The 14,441-nt window shown below is 40.3% G+C and overlaps 1 protein-coding gene across 1 annotated transcript; it reads left to right on the top strand.

The window, feature by feature from the left end:
* The first annotated feature begins 347 nt into the window (after positions 1–347).
* Positions 348–4,571, top strand: LOC123442222 (receptor-like protein 7). Its single transcript, XM_045118273.1, has 2 exons — positions 348–1,959; positions 2,770–4,571. Exons 1-2 carry the CDS (start codon positions 348–350, stop codon positions 4,569–4,571), a joined length of 3,414 nt encoding a protein of 1,137 aa, XP_044974208.1.
* The last annotated feature ends 9,870 nt before the right edge of the window (positions 4,572–14,441 follow it).

The following is a 14,441-nucleotide window of genomic DNA, read 5'->3' as shown; positions in this document are numbered from 1 at the left end:
TGAGATGCTCTGGTATTTTTATATAAGCAAACTAACAACTTGATGTTGTGGCCAAGAAGATAATCCAAGAGATCTCCTAAATTCTTTGCAGGCGCTTTATTATAATTATCCGTCAGCCAACATTGGACTGAGCGCTAATACAAAAACGTTTACTGACCTTTACGCCGGCCACATTAAGTGCGAGACTGAAGACTTGGCTTCACATTCCACAGCACCATTATTGGCTTTCGTTAAGAAAAACAAACGCATCCTTCTGAGGACAAGGAAATGACATTTGTCGCAAAGAAGAGACTATGTGATGTTATATATCGTTCTCAAGAGTCTGGTTGTAGTTCAGAAACGAACCGATGGCTAATGCGACTCACTTACTTTCTCTATTCATACTGATACAACTGAACTGTGTAGCATTATCTTCTCATGGACATGGCCATGGTAATGCCACAGCTTCCTTCTGCCGTCCAGACCAGGCTGCATCACTTGTACAACTAAAGCAGTCATTCATCTTCGACTACTCCACCACCACACTACCATCATGGCAGACTGGCACCGATTGCTGCCTCTGGGAAGGCATCGGCTGTGATGATGGTGGTGGCCGTGTCACTGTGCTTGACCTTGGTGGTTGTGGCCTCTACAGCTACAGCTGCCATGCCGCCCTCTTCAACCTCACCTCCTTGCGCTACCTCGACCTCAGCATGAATGATTTCGGTGGTTCTCGCATCCCTGCATCTGGCTTCCAGAGGCTATCCAAGCTCACTCACCTCAACCTTTCTTATTCCGGCTTCTATGGTCAGGTTCCCATTGCCATCGGCAAACTCAAGAGCCTCATATCGTTGGACCTTTCTTCACGGAAAAATATTGCTCCTGATGAAACCATGCATACATATGGTATTGTGGATGGCTATAACTTTTTGGTACTACGAGAACCCAGCTTGGAGACCCTAGTGGCAAATCTGACCAATCTGAGGGAGTTGTACCTTGACATGGTGGACATATCTAGTAGCGGAGAAGAGTGGTGCAGCGGTCTAGGTGAAGCTGTCCCCCATCTTCAAGTTCTTAGCATGGCAGACTGCCAACTACAGGGTCCAATCCACTCCTCCTTGTCAAGTCTCCGATCACTCACCGTGATCAACCTTGAAAATAATGGTGATGTTTCTGGAGTAGTTCCTGAATTCTTGGCAGACTTTCGAAATTTAAGTGTTCTTCGCCTCAGCTTCAATGATTTGAGCGGTTGGTTTCCTGAGAGAATATTTCAACTCAAGAATATAAGATTCCTTGATGTGTCCAACAACAGACTCTCAGGGGATTTACCAGAATTTTCAAATGGGACTTCTTTGGAGACTTTGAATCTATACAACAATGATTTTTCTGGTATGATCAAGCCGGGCTCTTTTAGCAACCTCCTGTCTCTCAAAGAACTAGCTCTTGATGGAAGGTCAATTTCAATGGAGCCTGCTGATTTATCGTTCACCAAACTCGACTCCTTGCAAAACTTGCGGCTCTCTTTTTTGTGGTTTTCAGGGGAGTTGGGGCCATTTTTCTCATGGATTAGTATCCTGAAGAATTTGACAAGCTTGCAACTCTCTAATTGTTATTCCTGCAAGATCATGCCCCCCATTATTACCAATCTCACCAACTTGACAAATTTGGAATTCATTGGTTGTCGCTTCTCGGGGAAAATACCACCATCAATTGGCAACCTCTACAAGTTGACTTCCTTGAAAATCATTGGTTGTTCCTTCTTTGGGACAATACCATCTTCAGTTGGCAACCTCAGTAAACTAAGAAAGCTGGAAATCTCTTATAGTGACTTATCTGGTTCAATACCAACATCTATTGGACATCTCAACAAATTGATGGTATTAGTATTGGCGGGCTGCAGGTTTTCTGGCTTAGTACCAAGTACAATTGTCAAGTTGACTCAACTGGTTTATCTGGATCTTTCTATGAATGACCTTACAGGTAAGACTAAATTCATCATCAAGTACCAGAAACAACATGAATGGATAATGAAAATAAAACCATGCATCTCATTCTCATTAATAAACCTACAAAATGAGGAAAGATACTATTAAATTCTTACGAAATCTGTTTTTTTTACTAACTGTTAATATATTTTAACACTATCAATCAATTTTTCTGCACAAACTGCTCATGCTGGATTTTCACAATGTTATGATAGAATTAAGACTATTTCCAAGACAATACAACTTAAGATTGAGAAGTATATGAGTCTTGCTACTTGTACTAATGCAATAGTGTTTCATTTCTTCAAGTAATACTTATTCCAAAGTGTAACAACAACCTGAAATAGCAGATTTAGGAAGCTTTTACAAAATACAATTATTGAGAAAAGTTTAATCAACAGTCTTTCAAAATTGATTACAAAATTAACAACAATTTCCCTGAAACTCCATGAAATTGTGGGTACCAATACTAAAATTTTAGATTGTATTAAGATATTTAGTTGTTGCTCTCCATGATCATAAAATAACTATACAAAAAGTTGTGCTTATCTCCGATTTCTATGATATGACATCTATGGACACACAATTCTTCTACAATATAGTTAGTACTATGTATAACAGTTGAGCTTTTAACATCATCCCAAAATTCAAGATGTTCTTAATACCATATTGTACCGGGCTTTCCTCGGCATACTTGGTTTTCTCTAAAATATTTCTCCATTCATACTGTTCTTCTATGGAATGCACATTGTGTTATGTTCATTTGAATGTTAATGTAGAACCATTTTAACTCCAATTGCCGGAGATATTCCAACATCTCTATTCGTTTCTCCAACAATCTTAAGGTTGGATCTTTCATCAAACCAACTTTATGGACCAATAAAAGAGTTTCATGGACTCACAAATTTGGTCGACCTGGATCTTAGCTCAAATAACTTGACAGGTTTAGTACAATTGCATTCACTTTGGAAGCTAAGAAAGCTTGTTTCCTTGGGTCTCTCAAACAACAAGTTGTCTGTCTTGGATGGAGAAGGTAGTACATCAATAGTACACTTGCTCCCTAAGCTCACGAGACTACGACTTGTGTCTTGCAACATGACGGCAGTTCCGAGATTCTTGATGCATGTTAACAATATCCAAACATTGGACCTTTCAAGCAACAAAATACAGGGTGCTATACCCCAATGGATATGGGAGAAGTGGGATGATAGTCTTGCACAACTAAATCTTTCCAACAACATATTCACACTTATGCAACTCACTTCATATGTTCTCTCGTACAGCCGTTTAGAATCTCTTGATCTCAGCTCTAATAGGCTACAAGGCCAGATCCCGATGCCAAACATGTTGACATCACTTAACCCTTATCGGCAGCAAATATTGGATTACTCAAACAATAGATTCTCTTCTGTTATTCCAAATTTCACTGCTTATCTTCACCAAACTGCTTATCTCAAGTTGTCAAGAAATAATATAACTGGGTATATACCAAATTCTATTTGTGATTCAAGGAAACTTGAAGTCCTTGACCTATCATATAATTACTTCAGTGGGGTAATACCATCATGCCTGATAGAAGGTAGCAACTTGGCTATATTAAATTTGAGAGAGAATCACTTTGAAGGAACATTACCTTACAACATTAGTGAGCATTGCAATCTTCAAACAATAGATTTACATGGCAACAAGTTCCAAGGTACACTTCCCAGATCTCTTTCAAACTGCTCTGACTTGGAAGTTCTTGACATTGGAAACAACCAGATGGTTGATACTTTCCCATCTTGGGTCAGTAGGCTTTCCAATCTTCGTGTCCTTGTTTTAAGATCCAACCAGTTCTATGGTTCACTTGATTATCCTACGAGAGATAAGAAACTTGGGGAATACTTCAAAAAGTTACAAATCATTGATATAGCCTCAAATAAATTTTCTGGAAGTTTGGATACACAATGGTTTGAGAGTTTGTCAACAATGATGGCAAAGTCAAATGACACAGGAAGTATCTTAGGCCATCAAATGTTTTACAGTTCTTCCTACTACCATGATACTGTTGCAATTACATATAAAGGACAATATATGACATTTGAGAAAATCTTGTCTGCCTTAACTGCAATTGACTTCTCACATAATGCATTGTATGGTGGCATTCCTGAATCAATTGGAAGGCTGGTTTCACTACATATCCTTAGCATGTCACACAACGCATTAGAAGGGGGAATTCCGCCACAAATTGGTGAGATGCATCAGTTGGAATCACTGGACCTATCCTGGAACGAGCTTTCAGGGGAGATTCCACAAGATCTAACACATTTAACATTTCTTGGAACTCTGAACTTGTCCAAAAACAAGCTGGATGGAAGGATACCACAGTCAAGTCAGTTTGCAACTTTTGAGAACACTTCATATGAAGGGAATGCAGGGCTGTGTGGACCGCCGTTGTCCAAAGCATGTGGCAATTCTAGTAACCCAAATGACGCTCCATTGAACACATCCAGAGATCATGTTGATATTATTTTGTTTCTATTTGTTGGAGTGGGCTTTGGCGTTGGATTCACGGCAGGTATTCTGATGAAATGGAGTAAAATTGGCAAATTGTTTCAAAAATTCTGAACATCATGTGAAGACACAAGGATGACAATCAGTATAGTTATTATAATACCAGAGTTACCCGTGGGAGCTACAAGTTTAAGTTATAAAATGGCATCCTATATGACCATTCTTCTATCTTATTATCTTTCATAACTTGTGTATTGTCATGTGTTGTGTAATGTTGTTAGCAACTTAGCGCATTGTAATGCTAATACAAAAAATTGCAAGGAAATTGATTGATTCTTGCTGGTCAACCCTTCCATGAATGCTACTTTTAGCCCCCCCCCCCCCTCGCCGCCCCATATCATTTCCTTGCAACTTGCGTCAACAATCCCGTCAGGGAGGAACCCAGCAGCGATCATTGGCGTGCGGTCAAGCACGTGCTCTAGTACATCTCCGGCGCTTGCACTTTTAGGTGTTGCTACGCATGGTAGGACGCCAACATGAGATTACTGGGGTACAACAATTCCAACCGTGCCGGAGACCATGATGATCGCAAGAGTACAAGTAGAACATTGTACTTTTATGGACATTGTCCTGTGTCTTGACAGTTAATGAAGCAGAAAATCAACATTCTCTCGTCTTGTTGGGCGGTGTAGATAGTTACCATGACCGTTGCTTGCCAACACATTTGGTTCAAGCAGATGTTGGGCGAGCTGCTCGGACTGGAAGATGATGTTGCTGGTCTGTGTCTTGACAACAAGTCTACCATAGCCCACATCAAGAACCATGTGTTCCATGACAATAGCAATCACATCAATCTCTGCTACCATTTCACCCGTCAATGCGTCAATAACGGGGATATCGACATTCGACATGTATACAACTGTGATCGGATGGTCAACAATAGTTAGTTGTGTGCAGTTCCAGGAGCCGCCGTGCTGGACAGGGATCCTCGTTTTAAAGTCATCTAGATTAGGTGGAGTGTGTTTGCATAATTTAAACATGAACATTTTGAAAGATCAGAAAACATCAAGACAATTCTAGCTATGCAAAACCTTTGTCTCTAAACTTTTTCATCATCAATGTTGGCTACCTTATTGGAGCAAACAGAAAAGAAAAATAGAAAATCAACCAATGCAGGTTTGTTCATGAATAAAAGCTGTAATATTTACTTCTGAGAAATGGTAGGCTCTGAAGAATTAAGAGTACCAATGACAAATACAACCAAACTCTTACGAGAAAATGTGTTAACTTACTATACATAAATAAGAAGGAAGTGGATAGGGGTCGATTGTTCGCGCTACAACGCAACTTGGTCGTCATCCTTCTCTCGTGTCCCTCCCCGTTCTGTTCCTCCACCCCCCTCATGCTGTTGTTGCTGATATGCTACCTCCTCCTGGATTTGGTTGTCGTTGCTGCTACTCTGTGGAAGCGTCAAGTTGGGGGGCCTCCTTTGACACCACCGATCAGGCTTCCTGCACCCGTGTCGATGGACAACACCTGAATATTCACGCGCTAAGCTAAGTGTTCGATCATCTAGCCGATAGATTTTCCCTAGAACTATAACTTGGTATTACTAACAATTGAGAGTCCTCAACAACTTCAGAATTGCTAAAGCTCAAAACATTATACCTTCAAGAAACAAATACCTAAGAATACATGACACAGAACTATCATGGCGCAAAAATATTCAAATGTGCACATGTTATTGTTTAAAACACTTTTTGGGAATGCATATGATACAAGAATAAACTACCATTGTCTTGAAAGGGAAATCGAAACTAACCCAGTAGTTTATTTCTTTCAGCTCGTGGGCCCCTGATGTATTTCTTTCACCCAATATTTTTGATATATTCCAAAATAATTCTCCGTAAGTTTTCAGGACTTTTGGAGTTGTGCAGAATAGGTCTCTCAGATTTGCTCCTTTTCCAGTCCAGAATTCCAGCTGTCAGCATTCTCCCTCTTCATGTAAACCTTGTAAAATGAGAGAGAAAAGACATAATTATTGTGCCATAATGTGTATTAACAGCCCATAATGCAATAAATATTAATACAAAAGCATGATGCAAAATGGACGTATCAGTAGCCCCCGAGCCTTAATTTGGTCGGAACGGCCGAGTTAAGGCCCGACCTCACCGTTGTTTTTTGCTTTCTCCAGGCTTTGAAGAAGGAGAATAGCAAATTGTCCGAATATATGCAACCAATGCAAACCAAAGTTCAAGCCAACAGGGCAGAGCTCGAGGATGTTAAGAAATTTACCAGGGAAGCTCATGGTAAGGGTAATTTGGTTGATGGTGTGGTGAATTGCATATGGCCACTTACTTATGACAGGATTTTTTGATATAGCACGCGAATCCATAAGCTATATGCACAAGGATCTAGACTCAGCTTGTGATTTTCAAAGGTATGCTGATTCCCAGCTTGAAGCCGGTCATCACGTATTAGCAAGATGCGGCGAAGAAAACAACCAGCTCAAGGAGGAGAAGAAAAGTCAGTCACAAGAGATTGAAGCGTTAAAAGCTCAACAGGCGCGTAGCAATGAAGAGAATCAACATTTAAAGAGCGGTTTACACTGTAAGTAAAATCCCTGACCTGTTTGTTTGATAAATCACTGTGTGATGACGGTATACAAAAAAGACTTCAGTCATTCTTTTTGTCTAAAAGGGTCTCTTGACCGGGCGTCCCATGATAGAAGCCGATTCCTTCGGGGAGAATATGCTACAAGAGCTTTCCGCTGTGCATGAGCGGGCTCGAAAAGCCATGCGGAATATGATCCGAGCTTTATAGCTGGATCAAGCTCCGCCACATGGGATGGCTGAACTACCGGAACTATTCAAAGGAGCCCAGAGCCGTTTCGACCTGTGGAAGATTTCAGCCTGCCGAAATGGAGCTTGGGAAGCATGGGCCATGGTGAAGACTCGCTTCGCTCGTCTTGATCCCGAACACATGGCCCAAGTTGGTCCAGCAGGCCCTCATGGCGTGAAGATACCTCTACATCTGGTGGGCCGGGCCATGTAGGGCACCCCTGTTTTATATTTATTTTTTACTTTCTTAATCCTATTTTGTTTTTTTCCCTAAATTAATTTCAGATTTCAATAGGATAAAAAATTAAAAAGTTGCCAGTTTGAAAAAAGTAGGAAAATGATAAATTATTTGTGTATTTAAAAAATATTTGGAAAGTCATCAAATGTTCATGAGTTCAAAAATTGCTCACATATTATAAAACAAATCATGATTTCACATAAATTGTCATGAAATAAAAAATGTTCATGATTTTTTAAAATGATTTGATATACAAAGCATATTCAGGAATTTGAAAAATATGTCTATCAACTTTTAGAAAATGTTTGCAAAAATGAAACACATTTGTAAATAATGAACAAAACTAACTATGGCTTACATAAAGGTTTTATTAGGAAATCTCTAGAGGTCATTTTATGATTTTATTTAGTCCCCCGCGTCGGGTGAAAAAGGTGTCCATGTTTTGTACAACGCTAAGCCCAAACAAAATCGACACAACTTTTTATGGGTTAATTTTTGTAAGCTATAACTATTTTGCTTCCATACACAGTTATGTTTATTCTCATACCACAATACTGGTTATGGTAAACACCGCTACGCTAAGTCAAGGCGAGACACATCAATCATCATATAGCTTAGGAAGGGTCTATCAATGCAGTTTGCTCAGCCACAAAATATTTTGTCGTGATGCCTTAACAAATCAAGTCGCGAGGAGCATCATATTTTTAAATTTTGAAATTACATTTTCAAAGTGGCTTATCTCATCATGACACCACTCAGATAAACTTTGTGAATAACATTTCAAAAATCGTTATGTCATTATTGCATTGGATTCATACTTTTTTATATCTATCACACCTGCATAACCTGATAGTTTTTCTTCCGTTGCAACGCACGGACATTTTTGCTAGTAATAAGATACATAAAGTTAAACATTCATTCATATACGAATAGCTAGCTATATAGTGGCAAGGTACTGGCCAGATGGGCCAGCCTCGTGGTCGTCCCTAGGATAACGCAGTAGCGGCTGCACCTTTGGAAAATCCTATTTGGCGCTGCAGGCGTCGGTTAAAGTGCATTTTTCTTAACCGGCGCCTACAACATTCGGTCATGGGCCGGCCCAGCGAGACGGGGGAGGGGGTTCCGGTTTTGTGAAGTTTCCGGAAGCTTCTTAGATTGGTTTTTCCATTTTGGGTTTTTCACGACTGTTGTTTCTTGGTTTATATTTTTTATTTATTATATTTACTGTTTTTATTACCTTTTCATTTTAATTTTAACTTTTATATCATTTTTCATTTTTCAAAAAAATTCTAACGTACAAATGTTTTTCCAAATCAATGAACCCTTTTTAAAATTTTATGACTTTTAAAGTAAAATTCTATGATTTTTTTGAATATTGATGAACTTTTTCCAAATTTGAATGAACTTTTTTGAGATTTTATGATTTTTTTTAAATTGATGAGATTTTTTCAAAAATATTAAACTTTTTTTAAAAAAATAAATTGTTTTTCAGTTAAAAGAAGTTTTTAAAAACTATTTTCAAGGTCATGAAATAATTTTCAAATTCCGTGAACTTTTTAAAATTTGTGAGGTTTTTTTTCAGTTCAATGAACTTTTTAAAAAGTATTTTCAAATTCATGAACTAATTTCCAAATTCCTTGAACTTTTTAAAAATTTGTGAACTTCTTTTGAGATCATAGTGAATTTTTTCAAATTCGTGAACTTTTTGTTACAAAATTTGTGAACCATTTTTCGCTTTTACGAACCTTTTATGTTCACTTTTTTTTTTGCTTTTCTTCCATAAAATTTTCCGCTCTGAAATTGGGCTGGCCCATTATGCAGGACGCGCGGGCGCTGGTTTCCTAGCCGGTGCTTAAGGCGCCGACTAGGAGCTCCCTGCACCTCCTCCTCCTCCTCCTATGCCCTGATGTTATCCCAATCTACGGGATCTTCCTCTGCGTTCTTCCTCACGGCATAATGAAGGAGTACCATCTTGCTGGTCTCTCAAAGTTTGTCATCTTTCACAAGTACCATCACTGATGGATCGAACAACTATTGATAAATTATGTTCTATTTCACGTAGAAAGAAACAAAATTATGTAAAATACTCATATTATTAAATGTCTTCTTTTTGCGGGTATATTATGAAATATCCTTGACCGAGCTGACAACCATTGATGTATCGTTGCATATACTTATTTATTTGAACAAGTGGAATATATACCGTGCCAAGACTTAAATGAGGGTTTTGATTTCATGGAGTCCATAAAAAATCAGGCCTACCATGCATGAGGGTTATCCACCTCAATCTCGATGAAGCCTGTGTTTAAGTATAAGGACTGTTTACAACCAAATAAAAACAAAGGGTTGTTTTCAAAGTAAATAGTCCAAAAAAATTACATAATTTAGCGGACATATAAGATGTTATCTGTTATATTTGTGTCCAATATTTTGTACGTTGGGGGTTATGTGAATTTGGAATTGTAATTGATGTGGATAGGTACAAATCGTGTAGTAGTCAGGCACGTTGTATCCTAGACCTCTTATATATCGAGGGGCACCACACGTTGTAAGCCATGGCGACTTGATAGCGGAAAGTATGCTGTGAAGCGGTCGATTTGTGCCGGTGCTGGTCCGGACGGCCGGTGTTGCGGTATTTTGTGAAGGAGCGCAGGTAGTCGCAGGCCCGGGCCTAGGGGTGTGCCACCTGTGCGGGTCCACAAGCCCCCAGGTTTTTGGGGCCTTAATTTTTTTTTTTGTGCAGTTCTACTAGGTTTGTAACGACAGATGGGCTTCTAGCGAGGTAGGACCAATTTTACAGTTTCGCACCGGGCCCCGAACTCCATCGGCCGGGCCTTGCGTAGTCGGCCCCAGGGATATAGCCATATCGGTGACCCTCGTTAATAAATATCGTGCCTCTATATGTCATCTATGATCTTCCATTAGCGGTTTATTCTAACATTATCTGGCTTGATGGAGGTATGTCGACAAGTGTCCAGCTGCATCTAGTTGAGAACTTTTTTGTGGGGGGGGGGGGGGGGGGGGGGTGGTTTACCTTTCCACTACCTGTTGTTTGGGATTTAAGATACACGATCAGGTATACTACACGGCTAAGTAAGTATATGCTTCGACCTTTGACTTCCATGAAATCGAGTGGCTGATACTCGTGTGCAAATGCTTTGGGGGCTTGGGGTTCCTCTGAAGAACAGAGTTGGTTGCCTCTTGTGCTCAGTCTACTGCAAACAATGTTTCCGGTTATGCAAGGGCACCTGCTGAATCTGCAGCCAGGGTAGTTCTTGATTTGGATCAGACAGTTGTCTTTTTATTATGGGCAATAGCAGGAGCTCTGTACTTTCATTATAGCAAGGAAGACCGAAAACAAGTCACAGATTTGTATGTTCAGGTACAAGAGATTACAGAAGAGCACAGAGAAACAACTTAGGAAGAGAAGTAGCATCACTAAGCGTTTGCCTCCCAAAAAGAGTCTTTTCCCCTTTATTTTAGCATAATGAGAGTGTTTATAACCTTTTATTTTCCTGTCTCGTTGTGTCTTTTTCTCGCTTTACTGCGAAGGATGAAGGGCACCTGCTCAATCTACAGGCAGGGGCCTCATTAATTTGGACAGACAGTTTGGGTGATCGGGGGTTATCAAGATCTTGCTTGGATTTCACGCACCGGCACTTTTCTGGGCTTAAAGAAATAGTAGCCCCCAAGGGGGTTATCTGGTTTGATGTTTAGAAGCCAAGCTTCTCTGAGAGTGCGCTGATGCAACTCATAGGCTGATCGTCTTCTTGCAGTAGTGGTGGCCTCTTTCCGGGAGGAAGCTCGATGCAGGCAAACGTCGACTTGATCATCGCAAAGCTTCTTTGAGGAGACCACCGGTTGGTTTCGTCTCGAGATTGCTACATTGGTCTGTTGGTCGGGCTGATCGAACTTCCTGGCCGCCATTTTGGTTCTGCTGCAGCATGCACCGGCTCCCTTCCCCTGGGTTTGTATTTTTCAAAAAGGAGGCTTAGTCCGGGCCTCTGTATCAATTGATGCATGCAGTCATATATTAATTCAAATTAAATCTTCACATAGTACAAATACGATAAAAGCAACAAAGTACGAAAATAAAAGATACAAGACGAACTTCGCACCCAAGCCGGAGATGACTAAAAGATCTAGATGCTTAAACACCTATCCTATTAATATACCGCCATCCAAACCGGTTGAAGATACCCTGTGCTACCATCTTCCAACGAACACACCCAGTAATCATAGGCTCCCTGGCTGCCACAGGAGTGAGTAACGACCATGTGCGGATCAGTGCGGTAGTTTTAAAGATAACCTACAGAAAGTGAATATCACGTAGTCTGTTAAAAATCAAATCATTTCTGCAATTCTATATAGCCCACAAAAGAGCACATGCTCCGATACGAATATATTTGGCCAAATGAACATCAACTCCCTGTAACGACGTTTCAAATAACGAGTTCAAATTATCAGGGGAGGGATATTAAAAGCAATGTGAATCGAGCGCCAAACTAGTTTAGTCATAGGACAGTCAAGAAAGAGGTGCTGAATACTCTCTACCCTCGGACAGAAGCTGCATCTGGGACTACCCTTCCAATTACGCTCGGCCAGATTATCTTTCGTTAGAATAACTCTCTTGTGGACAAACCACAAGAAAACTTTAATTCTAAGAGGAACTCTAATCTTCTAAATATGCTGCGATTTTGGAATAGGTGCAGAGTCTATGAGATCAAAGTACATGGATTTAACCGTAAACAGCCCATTCGATGTTAAACTCCAGGAAACTCGATCCGACCTGTCAGAGAAGTTAACCTCCATTAACCTTCTAACCAGATGTAACCAGGTAGCCCATCTATCGCCGACTAAAGATCTTCGAAATTGAATATTTAGGGGTATCTCACGTAATACTGCCGCCACCATCACTTGTCGGCGTCGGGCAATATGGTACAGCCGCGGATATTGAAGAGCTAGAGGCGATTCTCCAAGCCAGGAATCTTCCCAGAATCTAGTTGATTCACCATTATCAATGATAACCCTCGTTCTGTTGAAGAAAGAGTTTTTCACCCGCATCAGACCTTTCCAGAAAGGCGAATCTAGTGGTCTAGCCGTAACCTGAGATAAAGATTTGGAATGAAGGTACTTGTTCTTCAAAATTTGTACCCACATCCCTTCGGACTCCATAGATAGTCGAAACAGTCACTTGCTGAGAAGACATCTATTTTTTGTCTCTAAATTTTCGATACCTAAACCTCCTTGTTCTTTAGGCCGACAGATAATGTCCCATTTAGCCAACCTATATTTAGTTGTAACCTCATCACTTTGCCAGAAAAAACGGGAACAGTAGAAATTCAATCTTTTTCGCACCCCCACAGGTACCTAAAAAAAGATGGGAGAAACATAGGCATACTCGTTAATACTGAATTAACAAGCACTAACCTACCTCCGTAGGAAAGGAGCTTACCTTTCCAACTACTAAGTTTCTTTTCAAATCGCTCCTCTATGCATTTCCACTCTTTATTGGAGAGTTTACGGTGATGTATGAGAATTCCTAAATATGTAAAAGGTAAATCCCCAGCTTCACACCCAAACAGCTGATTGTAATTGTGTTGTTGGTTTTTGGCTTCACCAAAACAAAACAACTCACTTTTATTGAAATTAATCTTCAGCCCCGATAGCTTCTCAAATAGGCCAAGGATTAGCTTTAAATTTCTAGCCTTCACTAGATCATGCTCCATGAAGAGAATAGTGTCATCAGCATATTGTAGAATAGACACACCCCCATCTACCAGATGTGGGACTAGTCCACCTACAAGATCCTTTTCGTTGGCGCGTTTAATCATAAGAGCCAACATATCAGCAACAATATTGAAAAGAATAGGGGACATCGGATCACCTTGCCTGAGCCCCTTTAGTGTCTGGAAAAAGTGACCAATGTCATCATTGACCTTAATCCCGACACTCCCTTTTCTAATAAAGGAGTCCACATGCTTTCGCCAAAGCTCATCGAACCCCTTCATCCGCAAGGTTTGTTGCAAAAAGGACCACTTCACTTTATCATAAGCTTTTTCGAAATCCACTTTGAAAATCACCCCGTTAAGTTTCTTCGAATGAATTTCATGCAAAGTCTCATGAAGCACCACTACCCCTTCCAAAATATTATATCCGGGCATGAAGGCGGTTTGCGAAGATTGAACTACAGAATGTGCCATCTTAGTTAGCCTATCCGTTCCCACCTTTGTAAAAAATTTGAAGCTAACATTAAGCAAACAGATGGTACGAAACTGCTCAATGCGGGTCGCCCCTTCCTTCTTTGGTATCAACGTTATGGTACCGAAATTCTGATGGAAGAGTTGTAAGTTACCAGCAAACAGATCATCAAACATTGCCATTGATAATATGCCAACATTTTTTGTAAAACTCCGTCGGAAACCCATCAGGTCCAGGCGCTTTGTCGCTCTTCATTCCTCCAATCGCGTCTAGCACCTCTTTCTCCGTAAAACGAGCAGACAAAGACTCATTATCGGCCTCTCCGACCTGAGGTATATCTGCCACCTGGTGCTCATCCATAGTCACAAAACTATCATGAGGAGCACCGAAAAGCTGTTTATATTAATTTGAGATATACAATTTTAAGTTCTCATGACCTACAATTGCACCCTCATCCTGCTCAAGTTGCAAGATCCGTTTCTTCCTATGTTTGCCATTTGCAACTAAGTGAAAAAATTTAGTGTTATTATCTCCAAGAACGATCGCCCTAACTTTCGCTCTAGACGCCCACTTCATTTCCTCCTCTCTAAGGAGTACACGAAGTCTTTGTTCGGCCTCAAACCTCAGACTGCGCTCAATCTCATCGAGCAGAAAAGACTCAGCCTTTCGATCAAGCTCATCTATTAATTTAATGAGCCTCTCCCG

The sequence above is a fragment of the Hordeum vulgare genome, chromosome 3H, assembly GCF_904849725.1.
Source record: "Hordeum vulgare subsp. vulgare chromosome 3H, MorexV3_pseudomolecules_assembly, whole genome shotgun sequence".
NCBI lineage: Eukaryota > Viridiplantae > Streptophyta > Magnoliopsida > Poales > Poaceae > Hordeum > Hordeum vulgare.
The sequence above is the reverse complement of the archived record's forward strand: the minus strand, read 5'-3'. Positions and strand labels throughout refer to the sequence as shown.